Genomic DNA, 21018 nt, shown 5'->3' with positions numbered 1-21018 from the left:
CTGGTGTGTCCTGAATTAAGTGGTGGCTTATGTGTCCTTGCTCGAAGTTTTCATTCCTTTAGCGCCAAAGAAGTGATGTATTATCGCAAGGAGGTTGTTTTTTTTTAAGTTCCAAGCAAACAGAACATTATGTAACATATTTTACATACACAACATGTCAGTTTGAGCTAATAATAATGATGCAAATTGTTCCCAGGGACCATCTGGATGTTATCGGCTCTCAGCATCACATCCTCCACATTAACTGACTGAGACCAGAAGCCAAGTCCCTGAAGTGTGTTTGTTCTCCCTCACGCGAAAAGTCGGCGACACTTCACTTTATTGCTTTATAAAGATGAGAAATTCTCCATCTCCTCATATCCTTCGTGCTTTTATGCTGCTGTCTTTTCACAGGGATTAGAGGGAAGGCTAAAGGTCAAGGTACATTTCGACAGTGATAGAGGAGGTCGCCGTGCCACGGTGAGTTTCTCAGACGTCCTTTTGGTGAATGGTGTTTAAATCTGTCTTGTAGTTATAGTAATGAGATGATGGTGCAAAGGCCAGCAGAGGTCTCTGGGAATCGTGCTGCACCGCACAATCTCGTAGAAGTTGGCCAACGTAACTAGATCATTGCATCGGGAGGGCGGACATTTCTGCGACTGCTTATCACACCAGTTATTATATAAGAACATCTCAGGCTGTAATTTGTTTGGACTCCTGTGGAGGCAGCAGATAGTACACAGGAGGAGGCCAGATTACGATCTGTTGGTTCCGTACGGCAATTTTTATGTGGAGTCAGAATGAATTCTACGAGTGTCGTGTAAAATGACAGTGGCCAGGAATTTCACCTCATGCGAAGTCGATGCGCCAGTTTGATATTCCGGATTCCATCTCCTTTAAGTCCAGTTATGAACTCACCTTTGCAGTCCTTCCTTGTTTATGTCTAATTTCAGGAAGCCGACAGGATTAGAATGGGCGGCGCCCGTTCCCTCACAATAGACTTGAGCGGTTTGATTTAAACTGTTGTTTTATCCCCACTTGAGAAGTTCCTGTGAAGTTGAAGTTCCTGCTGTATGCAAAAAATGAACATAAGGTTTTATAATTTATAATGCCTTTGATGGTGTGACTTAACATTTTTTTATGTATTATACATTGGCGATTAGCCATGTACCCTTAGCCGTTTCATCCAAAACTAAATTCCTCCAGTGCCCAGTGATCAAGGGAGTATTAAGATGAATGAGATGAGATGAGATAAGATAAGATAACCCTTTATTCATCCCACAGTGGGGAAATTATTAAGGTCATGTTCATGAATAAAAAGCGAAAAGTACTTGGTGTCTCGAACTACTCATAAAATGAGTATGACAAGAATGTCATACATAATAATGACATGTCACAACAGGAAGACATGTCCAAGTTTATACGGGGATACCAAGAAAAAGAAGACACCAAGCTTTGGGGTTGTGCAAATTTTTTGAAAGAGCATAGGGATGTGTTCTTTGTAGATAACTCATCAGTCCCAGTGCTGGGATCCTAGTATTGTATGGTTTAACAAGGATGTGGTAGCAGATTCCACCGGCCTGACGTTGCGTCATTCGGAGGATTCTTTGAAATCCGACATTCGAGTGCTGCTGCATTCCTGCCATCCCTACGTTCCCGTGATCTCGGCGCTCACGAGACATGAGTGTCCAACGGCCTAGACAGAGTTGTTTCCTGTCCCCCCAGCCGGGGTGAGGGGTGTGAGAAACATCCTCACCAAGGTCACATTTCCCCAACCCACACTGGCGATGTCGCCTCTTCGACGAACAGTCAATAGACAAGGAAGAGGAACAAAGGGATTCAGTGTCTGTTAACACAAGAGGCGCTGTCTATAATAAATAGGCTATGAATGAAAGATGTGGAGCTTTTTGACCAATCTTGAATGTCCGTCAGTTGTTCCACAGGCAAATTGTTTGAAGCAATCAGGAGGATTATAGTTAAACCTAGCAGATGGCGCAAACGCTAGCCTTTATTTGTGGTGGTGTTGGGGTTTTGAAGGGCAGGTGTCCCTCAGGCTGGCGACACGCCTCCGCTGGGCCAGTGGGCGATCTAGTCAATCTGAATTCCTGCCAGAGTGTTTTATGTGACCCTTCACCCTAAGACGGAACTGTGGAGAAATTAATTTTTTTCCCACCAGTGCAGAATTACAGAACATGTTCGCTAAGAATATATCACGACGTGTTAAAAAGCAGCGTAAAACGATAGCTAGTGTTTCAAGGCTGCCTGACGAATTCCTTCTTGTGGAAAGCGTTGAGAAATGTTTGGTTCACTGGCGGCTGTGGGTCACTCGCCTGATTTGTGATGCGATCATCTGAAAAGCTGACGGGTGCGATAAAGAAGGCCATTTTAGCGCAGAGGCCTGCAGAGTCGCATGAATAACCGGCTGTCGACAGAGCTATAAGTCATAGCTTCAGGGTCCTCAAGTACTAAGCTAGTGGAAACACAAACATACGTATAAGTGCATACACTTATGTCTGGGTGTCTCCCTGGGAGGTCTTGTAGGGGTAAAAGCAAAAGTGCTAAAGAAAAGGGGGGAACGGGATTTAAAATTGTGGGAGTTGGGTTCTTTTTTTAAGTTCATGGGCGTCTCTGGCCGGCCTCCGGATTTATTATGGCCCGAGAAGTTTGGAGATGTTTATGTGAAAGAAAACAAAGCACAGGAAAACAGTTGCAGTCTTCCGGACCACAACCAGCACTCTTCAGAATGTAATGGATGGTAGAGGGGCAAAGGTCCAAACCATTCTCATCATTATCTCACCTTTCTGCGGAAGTTGAGGATGTAGATTTGTGAGTCGTGGATCAGATTTAGGACTCACGTGGGAGTACGGAAAGTATTATTCTAACTACATTCTTAGTTTGTTGGTTTCTGTCCAACTCTTGCACCTCGTACAAATATATTTCACCTAATTTCCTCCAAAACAACACATCACAACTAGGGTGTGTCAAAATACTGTCATGACAGTGTGAAACCATTTGCGTAGTTGTCGGAATGCTGTCGGATGGGTCCTCTCACATTGACGACGGGATCTAATATTTACATAGTATTATTTGAGATATTTTATAAAGATTCATTTTAATGGATAATGAACAACTTTAAAAAAAACAACACAAAAATAGGTTCTAATCCCACTGGCTTCCAACCTAATTAGTCTGTTAGCTAGTGTACTTTAGCACAAAGACTGGAAACATGAATAAATTAGCTTAGCTCTGTCAAAGGATATAAAATTCAACATTCTAGCACCTCTGTTACCCACAGGAAACTTTATTACTGGCATTATTGTGTTGTGTTCAGGCAGAGTCATTTTAGCAGCTTCCCTGTTTCTGGTAGTTGTGCTTTTAGCTTAGCAGCTACTCTATTCATGATAAGGTCTCTACTGTTTAACAAAGGCTTGGAAAAAAAAGAGAGAATAGATTGGCCATGAAGTGTGACAGTTGCGAGTAAAAAAGAACGTTACCCACCCTGTCTGACCTTTGACATTTTCCACCTCTCACCTCGTTCCTCATGGAAGTCACAAAGGGCCACACAGCAGCAAGCTGCCCACTCATCGCATGTAGTCAAACACACACCCAGCAACACAAATCAAACACACACACACACACACACACACACACACACACACACACACACACACACACACACACACACACACACACACACACACACACACACACACACACACACACACACACACACACACACACAACTACAAGCATTGATCAACACTCAGAGGATGTTAGCATGGATGAGTCTTGTCTTGTCTAATTTTTCACACTTAAATAGCATTTTGGCTACTTCTAATCCAACTTTTGAGAAGTACCGCTCTATGAATGAGCTAAAATCTACAAATGAAGCGTGAAATATTAGCAAATTCTTTCTGTGATAGCCGGAGAATAGCCATGGAAAGGCGTGTGTGTGTGTTTCTTGTTGCCCTATCACCACAGCGACACGCAACAGCACAGCGAATTGAAATGGCACGCTTCAGCAGGTAATCATTAGCAGCGAGCTGACCTTTGACCCCTGCCCCAACTCGAATGACATATGACCGCGTCTACCTGCTGTTACCAGAGTTGCTGGGGTGTGTTAGCCAGTGTGATGTAAACGCAGTGACCTGCAGGAAGTTAGATATGCTGCCAGTGGATCGTTGACATAAGTTGCAGGAGCAGCACAACTCGTACTAGATCTATCTGCATTTTTCCTCACATGCACAGTGTGTCCAGCTGTTATCTCCAACAGCTATGCGGGGGATTATTTCATTTCTTAAAATTATTTAATTAATAGGGAAGCTTTCTTGGCGTTCGACCACAAATACCATAAAAATGTTCATAATGTTGACTCTTAATCGACTCCTGATTTCCCTGCAGTCTTTCATGTGGTTTGAGGGTGCGTTCAAGTACTGCCTTGTAATTCTAAATGAAATCTTATAAGGGGATTTTATTTTTTTCCTCTTTTATTCTGTCTTCATCTTGACATTTTTTACACTAATGCCACCATCTTTCCAAATGCTTCCCATCCCACATGCCCAGATGCCAACTGAAATATTTTCTTTTCCATTTCTATAATTTCTGTCTTTTCATTTCTTCATCTTTCTCCTATCTGGTTCTGCATCTTTTTGTCAGAACGCCTCGGAATGGTGATAAAAGTCAAATTCCCTTTATGGTCTGTAAGTTGTAGTCAGGAAAATTGTGTTGCAAAGGCTATCTTTTACAACATTATTTTTACGTGTCATCAAGCTCCAACTGAGGCAACAGCAATTTGGTCGGTCAACAAACTCCACAGATAAGCTCATGACGGATGGCGACGGGTGTGGGGAGGTATCGACCAGTAGTTTTCATCAGCTCTTTTCATCTGTCTTTTAAATCCCCAAAAGTTGTGTTTAATCCCATCTGAAACCATCTGAATAACACCATCATTGTGCTGGCGTGGAGTATGTACAGTGAGCTGAGCTGACGAGAGGTTTGGTGTCGCCCTTTGTTGGGTCAATGATGTGGCTGTTTGGAGGGGGGGTGGGAGACAGAAGCAACAGCTGAAAAAGCTCTTTCGGTTTTTAAGTCATTCTGTCTGGGTCGTGTGTCTTTCCACGGCTAAGCCTAGCTGCAACTGTTAGCACCCACACCCCAGCAGCTTTACAGGGTGGTGTAACATCTAAATCCGATGCGGTTACTTTGGCCAATCCTGACAAGCTTGGTCAAGTTGGTTGGAGACTTCTTGCAGGTGTCAGCGGATCAACACTCTATACTTTACTAGATGATTTAATACCTTTAATCCTATGTGAATACCGGCGCTGCATGACCAGATTTTGTCATGATATGATTTATACAAGTCTTCACTAAGTCATTTGCCTGCCTGTTTATGTTCTGCCCCATTTGCCTGAAGGAAATAAGCAGCCGACCACAATCACCGCTGTTACGTCTGTCAGATGTGTGCATGGCCACGGTTATGAATTCCTCCTGTCTGGGATGTCACGTTGTCTGAGTACCAGGCAGGATGTGGCGAAACGTCTCTTCTGCTTTTACCTAAAGGCTGCTGTTTCGCTCCAACCCACACAGTGTGATCGTCAAGAAAGAAAACTGTTGCTGCAACTGGGATATATAATTAAAGGCAAATAGATATCATGTTCGTTTGCCAAAAAAGAAAAGGTGTTAGCTACGCCTTCAGGCTCCAATTAATCGGTCGGAAATTCGGCCTTCAAACTTCCCTCTCTCCTCTGAGTTTTCCCCTTCTGTTGCATTTATAATGGAACTCAAATAAATTTCTCCTTGTTGGTTTTACGGTTGGGAGATGGTGCACTAAAAACAGCAGCTCAAAAATTATGGCCTCTTTGAAAAGGTTAATGGCTGACCTTGCTCATGCTAAAGTTTGTAGGACCTGTCGTGTCAAACAAGGCCAACTTTTTGGCTGATTTATGACCGAGGTGCGACCAGAGGTGCACGTGCACCACAGATGTGACCTAAAAATATGTTTAGTTGCTTGAAGCATCAGGATTCAGGGTACCTGTGATGATGAAAGTCAAACGACGCGGTAAATTCATAAACAGGTAGCTTAAAAAATGAGCTGAAAATCACTGAAAGGCTTCAGATTTTGATGATGAAGGAGTTTCAGGGCTCTTTACCTATAGAGGAAGCAAACGACCGTCAAATAACAGAGCAGGTAGACTTTAAAATGTGCGTCTTTTGCTTGTAGAATGCTGACATGCCAGGACTTGAATTTGGCCCATCTCTGAGGCAGAAATCATACAGAAGAGCTCAGGGGCTGCACCTCGGTCCGACCAATCATCGTACCAGTTATGATGGTGGGGCAACCAAAATTTTTATGGCAGATGAGCCAACCATTGAGACACCAAGAATGAGGTATCCTTATACGTCTTACTATTGTTTTCAGTCATTAGTTCTAGTTGTTGAAATATAAATGTTACTTGAAATGACGTAATATGAATACGTCAGCAAGTGTTTGGTGTCAGAAGGTCTTTGGCATTAAAAAGTCTTTGGTAACAAGAAGTCTTGGGTGTCAGAAAGTCTTTAGTGTCAGAAAGTCTTAGGTATTACAAAGTCTTTGGTGCCAGCTTCATTTAATGAAGCTGAAATAAATAACTTCATTAATTATAACGCATTGCGAAAGTATTGCCCCCCCCCCAGAACTTTTTGACATTTTGCAACATTTCAGGCTTCAAACTTAAAGATAACAAACTGAAAATATTTTTCAAGAATCAGCAACATGTGAGACACAATCGTGAAGTGGAAACAAATTTATTCAACATTTTATATTGTTTTTTCAAATAAAAACTGAAAAGTAGGACGTGCAAAAATATTGGCCCCCTGTTCTCTCAGCTCAGCTAACCGACTCCAGAAGTTCCCTGATGACTTCTGAATGATCCAGTGTTGACCTAAATGACTAACAATGACAAACAGAGTGACCCGGTGTCATTTGGTCTCACATTTGCACATCCTACTTATGAGTTTTTTATTAAGTATTTATTTTTATTTAAGTTCTTTGGGGGGCCAATACTTTCAAGGCACTGTAGGGATTTGTCATCAATCCAAGAAAATTTGAATCAAAGTATTGACAAAAACACTGTCACATTGTTCCCTTACATGTATGAACACAACATAAGACATAGTCGGTCACATCATGGGGGACTGGTCTGATTCTGAAGCTCATGATAGAATAATGTGACTGAAATTCAAGTGACCACACTCGGCTTCCTCCCTGGTGCCGTCTGCCTCGCTCCGTCTTCAGCTTACTAACCAGACAGTGACATCTCAAGCCTATTCTCATCTCAGCCTTATTTTAATCCTGACTTCAGTGTTTCTTTCTCTGTTGCCAAAAGGCTTAGGAACTTATCTTTTAATACCATTCGAGCGTCAGTCCCACGCGTCACCCTGCTGTCCTGGAGGCAAATGACTTCCAGCAGTTTTGGAACTCCCGTCACAAAGACGATGTCTGTCCTTTTCTTTTGAGAGCTGCTGTAGTCAATGTGGCATAAATAGCTGTATATAATGGGATAAAGAAAGGGATGTGGGTGGCGTGTTAAGCATTTAAATCAGCCGGGGCTATTGGGCTGTTTAGTTTTATGAGGTGGAAGACCTTTGCCTCTCCATTCAGACTTCTTTACGCTGAGGTCACCCCAAACAGTTTAGAGATCACACTTGTGTGTGACCTCGGTTCACCACTGCAAGAGTGACTTATGGAGTTGATGAGAGTGTGACATCATGTATTAAATCCTGCCTGCAGTTATTCTTCTCTAACACCATAAGTGGCAACATGCACGCTATCTGCCCGAGCAAATTAGGGTCTGCCCATGCAGAGACATGGAGCTTTACTACCAAAGCATCACTTGTTTGTTAATTACAAATTGCAAAACACATGGTAGATATGGTATACATTAAATCCTTATATAAGCAGTTAAGAATGCAAGGAACACTTATCGACTGAGGTGAGATTACCGAGTAGCCCTCCCGAGTCTAAACCCTTTCATTAGAAGGAATCCTCTCTCCGCATAAACAATCGTTTACAACCAAGAACCATAAACAGATCATTTACGCAGCGTGCAATCAGGCCTTGTAAGGATCCAGTTTTTTGCAGTTTTGCAGATGTTGTGTTTTGAGCTTTGTTAACAAGGCAAATTTCTGAAAAAAGGTTAACGGATTCTACATTCTCACGGAATCAGAAGCTATGAGGTGCAAATCAATAACACCAGGAGAACTATTCCTATGAGTTTGACATCAGTCTGACATTTTTCGGTGTGCTTCCTCTGTCATAGTTCTTTATCAAGGGTTGCAAACGGGTCATTGTGGTGGGTTTGTTTCGAACGGAAACAAAAAGTCTGAGATGTTATCGGAGCGAAACATCTTAACACAACTGTACGAATCGCCAAGCAGCCTCGTAAAGAAACCAGCATTTAAAAGCAGTGTCACAAAGTCAGGAAGAGAAAAAATACTTATGTAATAAGACCCCCTCACCTCACCTGTTTTTACACAACCATTGGTGACAAAAACGGGCGGGGAGAAAGGACATCTGTGAAAATGCGTACAAAAGACTTTTACATTTACCTAAGGGAGTCAAAAGTGAGTATCGGTTACCGTTATCCTCAAACGTCGCCTCTTTAACTCCGAATTTCTTTTGTCTCTCGATCCTGAACTCCTCTGACTGTCCTGCGGCTCTTTGTAGGACGAACTAACAAAGGATGAGATGCCTACCCTGTGATTTATAGTCAAAAAATTACTGGGAACTCCAGATGGGCTTACGTCAATCAGGCCCACATCGGACATTTTTTTTTTCCAGGGGACTGACCTAAATATTGCTCTACAGCCCGGGGTCTTATAAAAACAGGGGGCCGTGTTTTCCAACCCAGAAACTACAAGGCCTGTTTGTTCCAGTGACTCCAAGAAATTTTGTCTTCCCGAGGTCACGACTCCACTCCTCATATTTACGCTAGCTAAACTGCAGGTTGGCAGGCTAATTCGCTGGTATGCGTTTTCATTAGTTCTCTGGGGCCCGATATGGCTCCCCTTCGCTAACGTGGCTCCTCACGAACTCCGACCCCGGCTTTAATGGGAAGACTGGCAGTGAAACAGGGTCAAGGCTTTAGAACAAGCTCACTTAGACTTAAGGTAACAATTTGAAGAGGCGTAACATGTTATGTAACTGTGTCAGTGGACACTAATGACTGCGATGGGCCTGAAGAATGTCCCTCCTCACTCAATAGGTGTCTTTTACATCAGTTGCTGTTTGTAGCAACAAAATTAGCTTTGGTATGGAGAGGCCGGACAAATCCTACTCTGTGCGCTACATGGCAGCAATGCAGGGCATGTGACTAACTGCTAGCAATGTGCTCAGCCATGGGTCATAAAACCTGTAGAGGGTAACCTGTCATCCTGTCAGCCCTGCCCCACTCCTTCCACTCACTGAAGACAGCAAAAAAACAATTACAAGCACAAGGAACATCGGTGGTAAGAGTAGATTCCTCGATAGGGAAGATAAGGTGACCACTTTTACTGAATTTAAACAACACGTGACTCATTGATAGGTGTCTAAAAACCAGTGATTAAACAGTTTTCTCCTTGATATCATAAATTTAAAGAGTTGGTCCATCAGAAGGAAGCAATTTGAAGACACCATCACATTTTACAGAATAACAGATTAAAAAAACACAACAATGAAAATGTCTGACTTGTTGGACTCTTCTATTTCCTGAGTGTTTTTTGAACCGAGGCAGAAACCAATACAAGTTCTTTGAGTGTCTGAGATTGACTCTCAGCCCAGGGGGTTTCCTGTGTGTGTGTGTGCATGTGTGTGTCTTTGTGTGTGTGTTTGCTTTGGGTCAGTCCAGGCTTGGTCTTTCTAACAACTTCACCATCTCACAGTTTTATCTCCAGTAGGCCCCTGGAGCGTAGGTGACACATTTCCCATGGAGTACACGTCATCGTCACATTCGTCCGCTGCTCAGGCTGTAAATATCTTCTTCCCTCATGGGCTTTGTGTGCGCTCTGCATACAGGGTGACTTGTGTCCACAGTCTATTTTTGTCTGGGATATCAAACCTGAATCGTCTCTAAATGAGCCGGACTTTCCATTTCCAGCTTCTCCTGGCTGTGGCATGCATGCTTGATGGCTTGACTAATGGAATGCTTTGAATTCTTCTCTAACCACACACACAGGTTCAATTGGCAGACAAACACGTCTCCCCACAGATAAGACAAGAAAGCTCTTATGCCTCAAAGGCATTTTCACATTCATGACCAAGACCCTCATGAGAAATTGTCTGTACCTGTGAGGCACCTGAGCCTGGAAGCTTCTGCAGGTAAACACATACCGACAATAACTTTCATACATGCCTGAAGCATGTGTGTCGGTTCACACGCGAATGGATTCAGGCCTGAATGTAAACACGCTGTTTTAAAGCAAGTAAACTCGGTAAAGTGGGCAAAATTAGAGGTCGAGTTAATCCGATACAGAATTTGCAGATTGCAAACACATTTTTAGGGCAGCACAACATGCGAGCTCCGGGTTCAGGTCCAGGCTTTCACGTCTCCATGTCTGCATGGGTTGCCTGTGGATTAGCCCACTTCCTCCCACAGGCCCAAAATATGCAATACATTGGTGGGGAATTGGTGACCTGAAATTGCCCCTTAGGTGTGAATAGTTGTTTGTTTCTACATGATTTGGCCCCTGAGAGAAACTGACATCCTGTCTGGGCGAACTGCAGCTCTCCGAGTCGACTCAGTCTGGTCACGGATGTGAAAATAGATGAATGGGAACACATAAACCCGACTGTATGTATTTTTATTTTTCTATATGTCAAGGCTGACAAATCTAAACTTATTATGGAGTTCAGAATTTAAAGACTGCTGTAAAATCTAGGGGAAGTACACAAGATTAAATTTATTTACCCTCGTGTTAATGTTTTTACGGTTAATTCCAGCTTGATAATTGTTTATTTTAAATGGTTTCATTAGTTTGTGACCTGAGAGCCACTGAGCTGAAACTAATGATTAAAATCCAATCATATTTGTGTACCTGCCTCAGGGAGCTCCAGATACTTGAACGCACCACTACCCAGCTGGCTCGCACCTTTGGTCCGTCCTCTGCAGCTCATTCATTGGCTGCTACCAGAACGCGTCACCGGTCAGGGGGGGCGGGCCCGGGCCCCTACCGGGAGTTTATTGTCAGGAATGTGTAGTAGCGCTTAAACCAATTTATCACAGCGTCCGTGTCTCACACTCCCGCAGGACAGCCTCATCGTTCGGGACGGTTTTTACTGGATTAACCGACGCTACGGCTGAACCTTTTCTAGGATGCGCGTTTTTTAACTGAGCGCGTTAGGAAAAAAAAATCATTTTTGTCGTATTATTCTTATAATTTTTTTTTTAATTTTTTTTTTTGAGGGGGGGTGGGAGAAGGAAGATTATTTCATTTTTTAAATTTGACATCCATGCCAGACGCAGCAAAGATGAACAGAAACGGAATGGTGACACAAATCCACACTCGGATAAGAGCCGACGCGTTCACGGCCAATTACGAGCTGGTCGGCAGAGAGTTGGGCAGGTGAGTGGATGCGTGGCGTGGACGCGTTCCAACCGCCACCGGGGGGGGGGGAGGAAACTAATCTGTTCAGCTGGCAGGGGTGGAATATGAGTCAGTGTCGGGGTAATCTGATAACCACCTTCGGTTTCTGCTCTTCACGGGTGTTAATAAGAGGCTGGTTAATTGAATGTTTCCATTCTTTCTGTACATCCTTAGAGAAATCCACAGACGGACGCGCTCTGAGGGGTCCGAGCGCGTCTTGGAAGAGCTTTTTCTTTCTTTCTGGAATGTTTTAATTTATATGTTGGGACAGTTTGGTTAAGAGAGTTATTTTCCAGACATAAATTTTGCACTTGACGCGTTCCTGCGCGTTTCGGATCTCCGCACCCTGCGTTATTGCGCCTGTTGACGCTCACTTGCGCGTCGCGCTGTAAAGTTTCACTAGAATGAAAGGAGAAAGCAGCAGATGCGCATAAAAAAAAGCGATTCATACAGTCTCTGGAGACATTTTTCACATCTTTATAAACCTAATTAGAACCCATTTGGTGTCTGACCTACTCTCCTGTCCCCTTTACTTGTTTTCCCAGGCATATACTGTATATATTTATAATATATCATCAACCGCTCTTCATGGAAATGCACTTCGTGGTCACGCTCTGATTCGTGGATCCCAGACACAGGGATGCATTCCAGTGGTATTTAAACACGGATTTCCCTAATGATCCAGACGGTAATAACTATGTTCAAAAAAAGCATCTTGAAATAACCCAAGGGGCTGCAGTCGGCTGCTTGAGTTTCACTCAAGTCGACAGCTGTTTGATTTCTGCATCTGCTGCTGCGCCTCGGTCCTCGCTGTAGGTTTGCTCATCTGTGGTGGAGTTCTAAATAAAGAGTCTCTTGGTTTTCCTCTCCAGGGCATCTCGATGGAGGGATGTGTTTGAGGCTACCTACGAACCTTCATGCTCGCACCTTGACCTATACCCACCCTCTACCCCCCCCACTTGCCTAAACTTCCTACCATGTCCCACCACTTCCCACGCGTTCGAGCAAACAGCATCCGGAGATCGACTCTCATAATCGCATTAAGTACAGGAATGTTCATAGCGCTGCATGCCAGAATCATTTACGGCTGCAAGCAATGTCGCTCATAGTCGCTACGGTATCCGGAGGTACGCTGTGGTCGACTTGAAAGCAGGAAGAGGAACTTGTGTCACTTGTCATTTCTCATGTCTCCTCAGAGGTGAGTCAATCGGACTCCACAGGAAACCCATTTCTTAATCAAATCATCTCCGTCTCCAGCGATGGAGAAGAATCTGTCTTGCGCATGGCGGTGAGGTTGATGACGGATGACAGCTGGGACGGGAGAGGATAATGAGATACTTGCATTTCTGTTTTTTGACCAGAAGGTTCTGCGCATCTGCCAGTGCAACATGGAGTGTGAACGTCGCCGGCTGCGAGATGGCCTTGTTTACTGACCCCTGACCCGCTGTCAGCCTTTGAAAAGACCTCCCGTTGCTCCTTTCTGTGGCCACCAGTGTTTCCTTTTCTTTCCATATGTAGTTCCCAGCCCACACTGAGGTCCTCTGAACTTGGCTAATTAAGGATGAAAAGGCTCTAAGGGCTTTTGCCTTTCCACGCTGAACAATGAGTTCGTCGCCCTTCTGCGAGACCGGAGGAGGCGGCGGCGGGGGGGAGAGGGGGAGGAACTGGCCTCACAGTGGCCACGATGGCAGCCAAAACTAAACTGGGCTTTGACTGGAGCGGTTGCTGTTTTGGGCTCTGGTATAAACGGGTTTTGAGTGTGGGAAAACGACCAGCACCATGCTGATTGGACCTCTAGCGGCATGGCTGCTTCATTTACATTCCATCCACTCTGCAGCCGTCAATTCACATCCGGCGGTCACTTTCTCTCAGCCCTCTGCTGCCTGTCTGAATTGCGCATAAACACTTCTGACTGCTTCGGATGTCCAAGTTCCAGAGTCTCTTAAAATGCCGATTTGGCTCCAGCCTGACTGTAACAACAGTGACACCCCCACCCCCGCCCAGCCCTCCTTCTGGTGGTCAGGTGGGTGGTCCTGGTTACAGGGATGCCTTGTTTGCAGGCTGATCATCTTTTGTAGGCCAGTCAAAGAAGAAGCCACCTCCGGCCAAAGGGGTCTGGCAAAGGTGTCAACACAGTCCCATTTGTCCCCCATTGCTGTCAGCTTTGGAGAAAAAGGGGTCGTGAATGAGACCTCATTATCGATCTGGGAGGGGTTGGCATGTGATTAAAGGCGCCTGGACACCGACAAACAATTGGACGTCCCGTCCGGACCCAGGCCTGACCCCTGACACCACCAGTGGACACGCATCGAAATGAATAGGAGTGATTTCTTGTGTTGCGACGTACGCCGTTGTGTTTGCATGACCCATAAAGTAGTGTTAGCATTATCAGGTCCCCCCACCCTCTATTCAGCAGCTCCTGCCAGAACCGTCAGTCTTATCTGCCTCCTGTCAGCCTCTCCTCAAGGCTGGAGGAAGACGAGCAGAAAGCAGGAAACATCTATCGAATGTCTGACCCCCTACTCAAACAGAGAGACGCAATTTCAAACGATGCCTCTTAACCTTCTTATCTCGGACTGGTTTTATAACCTCGCCCAGTGCTTACAGTCGGCGGTTTGTCCGATATCCTGGAACTGGGATCTAGACTCCACTTCAGAGCAGCTGAACCGTCAAGACTGTGTCCAGTAACTTCAGCCTTTCATTTGCTGTAGCAGAGATGAACTAAATTTACTCCAGTGGTCCAGTTGGTCCGTCTGTGACCGAATATTTCTGAAACACCAGTAATGTGGTTGTGTCTCTGCTCACCAATCGTTTTCTCTCTCTCTCTCCCAACGCTTTATCTCTCAGGGGAAAGTTTGCAGTGGTCAAAAAGTGTATGGAGAAGGCAACGGGGAAGCAGTATGCCGCCAAGTTTCTGCGAAAGCGACGGAAGGGCGAGGACTGCCGCATGGACATCTTAAATGAGATCGCCGTGCTGGAGCTGGCCAAGGCAAACCCCTATGTGGTCGCGCTGCACGAGGTCTACGAAACCAACACCGAAATCATCCTCGTCCTGGAGTGGTAAGACAACACGGTTATATTTAAGCACAGGACAATAGTCCTTAAATGTTCACTGGAAAAAATTAAGCGGCTTTCGAATTGTTGCACACTGTGGCGGTAGCTTTAACGGCCTTTTTAAACCATCCATGCCAGGAAAATGGGGATAAAACTATTAAGCGCTGGGCAATTAGAAGATGCAAATCTTTTAATGGTCGTTCCCTAAAAACTTTTCCGTGAGTTCTTCTTAAGACTGCCTCTAGACGTCATCTTTTCTCTTGCTAAATGCATTACACACACACACACATTATGCAACATCTTGTGTATTGCGTGGCGTGAATATCACCGCTTTGGCATTTTTATGTAAATGGTTTGCTTTTACATGTGGATGAGATTTAAAAAACAAGACAAAACTAGAATAAATGCTTACATAACAAATGAGTAGCCTTGTGCTTTTGTTGCACGAGCTGGAAATGGAAACGCTTTCTCTCTCTCCGTGGTTTCTTGTTTCTTCGTAACTTCGACACTTTTGTTTCCTGTTAAACAACATGGCTGTCAGGAAACAACACTTTAAACACCAACATCGCACCGTCTGCTTGTGTCAAACCCAACCCTGGAAGTGTATCGCAGGTGAAGTGGGCAGCAGCAGAGTCGACCAATGACCCCAAAAGAGTCAACTTGTCTGTTGTGGTGGGGTGTTAACAGACATGATGCATGAACAGTCAGTGCTCTCTGCCTCCTTTAATGAGGACATGAAACATCTTAATTACGTCGCACGCCTCATTACAGCGAGATGACACTGCCGGACCATTACGCTTGAACCGCTTTCCCCCAACCCTGACCCCATTCCTGGACCGCTCGCCGCTCAGACAGGAAGCCCTCAGCCGCACATTCCTCGGTCACCATCCCCATCGCAGACGTGGAATGCATCTACAGAACAAAAGCCTCTCTGTGGGGGGGGGTGTCGTGTTTGACCTCTGACTGAAGTGCGAAAGGGGAAACAGCGCCACGGTTCACCCCTGCATGCCTGCAGAGAAAACATAGCAGGAAGTCAGTGGGATCTGTTTCCCAGTTCCTCTGTTACTGAATGCTACTGTGCTGCTAATCTCTGCATGTATTGTTCATGCATAACATGTTGAAGAACGCTTTTGATGCACGGAATCTATTGTGCTGCATATTTGACCCAAAAGATGCAGGAGCACTCTCAGTGAAGCCACTGCGAGCGACCACTGAAAAACTTCTAACTGTCTGCTAACTGTCTGACCTCAGCATGGCAACTCATTTTTCATTTCCTGTAACTTTAAATGTAAATGACAAGAAGCGCTCCCAAAAGTAGCACAACACCGCGCTGGTATAAGCATTGTGTAGACACTTCTCATAGCCACAACCACATCCTTGGTAATGTCAGAGAAGTCGAAGCGAAGAAGTTGAATGCAAATCATCTTAGCGAGTGTGTGTCAGTACCGCAGAAACCTTAATCATAATGAGAAAGAGATGCTTGCTTTGTAAGAAATGAATGCATTTTCTCTGAGAGGAGTGTTTTTGTGTACGATTGCTAAAACGGTCATGGTGGTGAATCTTCTAGGAAAAGACTTGTTTTGTTTTGTGGAGAAAAAAAAGAGGGATTCACTTGAAGTGTGTTGGGCTACAAATCTGGTTCAGGCAATTTAACAAGGGGACGCTACTTCAACTTTGTGATCACCCAAGAGATTTGATCTTAGAGATTCTGGAAGGAGGTTGTCTCGTCATTACCTTGACCTGGATGAATGAGATTGCAAGCTCAAGAGTTTTTTCTTCGTGTCTTCATATTGTTAGTGAGCGTCTCCTTGTTTTACATGTTGGCCGTGGTTGGTTTTTAGTGCAGAACTGTGCAAGACTGTGTTACGCACTTCAAACGTTGCTAACCTTATCAATTTCTTTTTCACAACAAACGTTGTACCCAAAAACAAACTTTTTTTGGTTATTGGCCATCTCCTTACTGGCTGGGACTAAAAACATAAATTTCTGAGAAAGACATCCAGCCATTGTCTTGTAAATGTCACAGCACCAACTACTGGCCTGGCATGTGTACTGCAGCATCTTCAGTCATTGTCTTGTAGATCTGTGTGAGATCATTTCTAGGTGTTCGTCCAGACGGTTGAGTCTAAAAGGTCTTCATCAGCATTTCAATTTTCATTTGGCTGTCGCCTCCATGAGATGATTGTCAAGCCTTCAGTTGTTCAGAAAATTGTGTTGTAGGTCAACTCTCTCAAATTGACAGACTCAAGTTCACTTTTTTTACCGCCGACTTTATGAGAGGCATCTTTATTATTTTATCACAGTGTTCAACAGCTCAACATTAAATTGGTATTTAATTTCCTCCAAGTGAAAAAACTAATCCCAGGCTTGCGTGCATTTAGTATAAATGTGCAGATCAGTGTGAGCACATCGAATGCAGAGTTTAATTGCATGCATCCACAGCTTTATAAACACTTTGTGGGTTGTTAAGTGGGACCGAGCATGTTTGCAACAAGCGGGGTAGGTGGCAAGCCAAGTATTTGATGCTGGAAGCAAAAGAAAAAGAAAGAGGGTGGGGGGGAAGAGATTATATGGACCAATGGCGGATATCCTCAGAATCCGAAAAACATGGTTCCTATTTTCACAGCTGAGGACAGTAAAGAATCGAGGGTTACGAAGCTAACTGGGGATTGGCCGACGGTGGTTATGTAACAATCGTGCCCAAGGCCTGCCCCCTGTTTTCCTCTCTGAAGATGAAAAGCATGTGTGTCATATAAATCCCCCACACATGGTTCTGGTTTTTTGAGTAAACTGTCAGCTTGAGGCATTGATCATAGTGATGGAGCATCCAGCGTAAATCCGCCATGTCTCCACTTCACTTAACGTTGTTAGACAAGCGCACCAAGGCCAATCCAGAATCCAGACTATTCTTTCCACGATGATGTGAGAGGTCCCCGTTTTGAGTCGTCTAATTGGTTAAATCCAAAGACAGATAATCCCACATATGCAGCTCATTTTGCGCGAACAAGCAAAAAGCAGCACGAGTTGAGGCTCCAAAAGTATCTAAGCTACCAATTTAACAACTTCTCTGCTTCAAGAGAATATTTTATTTCCTGTTTCCTGGTTTGCTTAGTTTTGATTTTGAACCTGTTGTATAAGGCCTTATCTGAACCTGCTTAAAAGTGATATTCTTATCTGCTGTAATGTCCCCAGGAAGGGAAGGCTATATAGGGAAGCTGTAACTGTAATTATGTTGGTTCACGTCAGGCATGCAGGAGGCAGATTGGGATGGACTTTTTGCCTCTGAGCCAAAGTACGCTGACAAGGAGGCCGGGTGTTATGTAATTTTAAATTAAGTGGAAACGACTTTGGGTTTATTCATTTCAATTAAGATAAAGGGGTTGAGGTGATTTTGAGCAGAGAGGAAGGGCAATATTTTTACTGTTTACAACTGATTATGACTAAAAACGGGAATTAAAACTAATTGTAAGCCAAACAAAACTCGACTGGGTGGTCAAATTTGTGTTCAGGATGTTTCTTCTCATCTTATCCCAGTTTTCCTTCCTGTATTTTCTTTCCAGCGCGGCAGGTGGCGAAATCTTCAACCAATGCGTCGCCGATAACGACGAGGCCTTCACGGAGAAAGACGTGATCCGGCTGGCCAAGCAGATCCTGTCTGGCGTGGCCTTCCTTCACCGGAACAATGTGGTGCACCTGGATCTGAAAGTGAGTACACCGAAGAATCAAATCAAAATATAGGACAGTCCCCACCCTCCAGTAACAGACTGAAGGAAGTAAGATATATCTTATGTAACCACGACTCATTGTTGGTGTCATGACCCACAATCCGATTCCTGTATCCGCCAGCAAATAAAGGATCATGAGTACCATTACGCCCTGAACCCTGAGGTAACAGGGCAGACAGGACAGGGATAGTCTTTCCAGCCAACGCGGCTCTTGAATTAACCAATTATCTGGTGTGTCATTGCAAAAAATCACCTTTTACACAGGAATTTTTATATGAGCAGAACAGATGTCCTTTATTTAATTAACAGTGTTTTTAGAGGTCAAATTTGTCCAAAAGCTTGAGTCTTGACACTCTTGAGAGATCATCATGGCTCAGGACCTCTAGTCGGCCTGCCTTCTCTACAGGTTTGAATGAACTCTGGTGGTCAGTCTGACCAGGATTAACTTAAGTAGCATGTACGCATGCATTGGTCCTTGGCAGGATTCCATAACCTCTTACGGTTTCCTCTGATAGTCTTAGAGGATGATCTCAGCCGAGTGGCTCAATGCTGACTGACGAAATGGACCTCAAATAGTCAACCTCAAATACTCGCTCTGATGTATAATTAATGGCCTCCAAGGCAAGACCTCATTGGTCCTCATGTTGCGTACGTCCCTCTGCAGCCTCAGAATATCTTGCTGACTAGTGCCAGACCTTTGGGGGACATTCGCATTGTGGACTTTGGCTTGTCGAGACATATGGACAACATCACAGAAGTCAGGGAGATCCTGGGGACCCCGGAGTATGTTGGTGAGTCCAGACACCCCAAAACACCTGTGCCTTTTCAACCAGAGGTGCCGTTCAACGCAACTAATCGTAAACATGTGTTCATGTTGCAGCGCCGGAGATCCTGAACTATGAACCCATTAGCACTGCAACAGACATGTGGTAAGTATGTGACTGTGTACAGGTAGCGGCTTACGTAACCAATGTTGATGACCAATTGCTTCATAACCTCCTGCCCTTTGCTAACAGGAGTATCGGAGTCTTGACATATGTCATGCTGACGGGCGAGTCTCCTTTCTTGGGTGACGACAAGCAGGAGACGTTCCTCAACATCTCCCAAGTCAACATAGACTACTCCCAAGACACGTTTGAGGGGATCTCCTCGATGGCGGTGGACTTCATCAAGTCCTTGCTGGTTAAAAACCCCAGGTGAGGCATTTTGCAGTCAAGATTCTGACTCGATAAAACTTCTGAAAGTAGTTCAACATATAAAAATTTCCACCAGCATCACATTGCATGTAGACAGGATGTGAGTAAGATTCAAAGTAGTGTGGAAGTGCATCCGCACAATGAGGGTATGTGGTAACAAGATGTCATTCGTGATGTCATTTCTTGTTTTGCAGCCAGTTGCAAGTTTATCTTGAACGATAAGATCTTTTTACTCAGGATTGTATTTCGATATGATACCAAACACCGGCGCATTTAGAAAAATAGCTGAACTAAGGGGGTTTTCAAGGAAAGCTACGCAAACATTTCTGATGAGCTTAACGCTAACCTCAACTCTGAGGTAAAGCTCCGACTCCAAGCCCTTAATTTGTCACCGCAATATGTTGATGAAACGCAGCAGCAGCTCCAGTGGCGGGACGGAGAGGAAAAAGTCTTTAGAGCAGCAAGTCTAGAGCAAAGCTTTTTTTTTTTTTTTGTGGTTCTCCAAAGCAAATATTGAAAATTAATATGGCCGACGTCTGGGAGAGAATGGATTGAGTGAATCGGAAGATCCAGGCAATCCATCGGTTATGTAAACTCTTCTGGAATTTCCACTCATCCGTCGTGTTATTGCATTTGTGTGCACAGGAAGAGAGCCACGGCAGAAGAAGGCCTCAACCACCCCTGGCTGAACCCGCTCCCCAATCCCCACTCCCACCAACATCTCCACGCCGTGCCAGCCGCCTGCCTGGACGAACCGGAGACGAGCCAGTCGGAGTCGGAGCCCGAGAGCCCGGCGCCTTCGCCCGAACTGGACTTGATTGGGTCGTACCTCCTGTGCCCGGGCAAGGGCGAGTTGAAGGCGGGCCGCGACGCCTTCTCCTTCAGCGAGCCTCCCTATCCGACGAGGCCTGAGATCCAGCAGGAGCTGATCTGTTGAGTTGACGTTTCGCAGGTGGAGAAACGTTTTCAAACCAGTTCAAACTCGACAGACGCTAAAAAGCAGCTTCTCGGTCAGGGCCGTGCTTTATGAATGCTGTATGCTGCAGACTGCTATGACTGCTGAAGGCATCTGTGCGAGGTTTTAAACCTCCGTCCGTCTGTCTGTGTGTTTGAATCACACACACCGCTCCACGCTCATCTATAATTGCATGGAGGGATTGTTTGAAGTAGCAGGAGAAGACCTAGAGGGGCTGAACCAATGTGGACTCAACTTCACACTGTGGCTAGGTCAACCCTGCATGCACACTGGTTTCTCTTATTACCCAATTAGCCTTTTGAACTGGTTTTCAGAAGAGGGGAAGCTACCCGGTTCCTCTGGAAATGACGCCACTCGCTGTGCCCATTCATGAAAACAGAAGCGGCGCTCCGGCCAACCCAGACGCACCTTTTGCGTCGACTTTAGTCAAAGGACTGAAAAGGTTTTGACAGACTGTTGTACTTATAGAGAAATAAAGCAAAGGACA

General features: G+C 44.8%; 1 protein-coding gene across 2 annotated transcripts in view; it reads left to right on the top strand.

The window, feature by feature from the left end:
* The window catches only part of stk17al (serine/threonine kinase 17a like), a 26349-nt gene extending 5331 nt beyond the window's left edge, over nt 1-21018 (top strand). Inside the window, exons 1-7 of one of the 2 annotated variants that reach the window (XM_068336216.1) lie at nt 11223-11559; nt 14428-14640; nt 18195-18339; nt 19024-19150; nt 19240-19288; nt 19376-19555; nt 20201-21018. In XM_068336216.1, coding sequence (XP_068192317.1) covers nt 11447-11559; nt 14428-14640; nt 18195-18339; nt 19024-19150; nt 19240-19288; nt 19376-19555; nt 20201-20492 — 1119 coding nt within the window. In that variant the 5' untranslated portion in view covers nt 11223-11446 and the 3' untranslated portion in view covers nt 20493-21018. Of the gene's footprint in view, nt 1-11222; nt 11560-14427; nt 14641-18194; nt 18340-19023; nt 19151-19239; nt 19289-19375; nt 19556-20200 lie in introns of those variants that run through there. The other variant, XM_068336217.1, reaches the window with a different exon arrangement.

This window comes from Antennarius striatus, chromosome 16, assembly GCF_040054535.1.
Source record: "Antennarius striatus isolate MH-2024 chromosome 16, ASM4005453v1, whole genome shotgun sequence".
Lineage (NCBI taxonomy): Eukaryota > Metazoa > Chordata > Actinopteri > Lophiiformes > Antennariidae > Antennarius > Antennarius striatus.
This window is presented reverse-complemented; position numbering and strand designations above follow the sequence as displayed.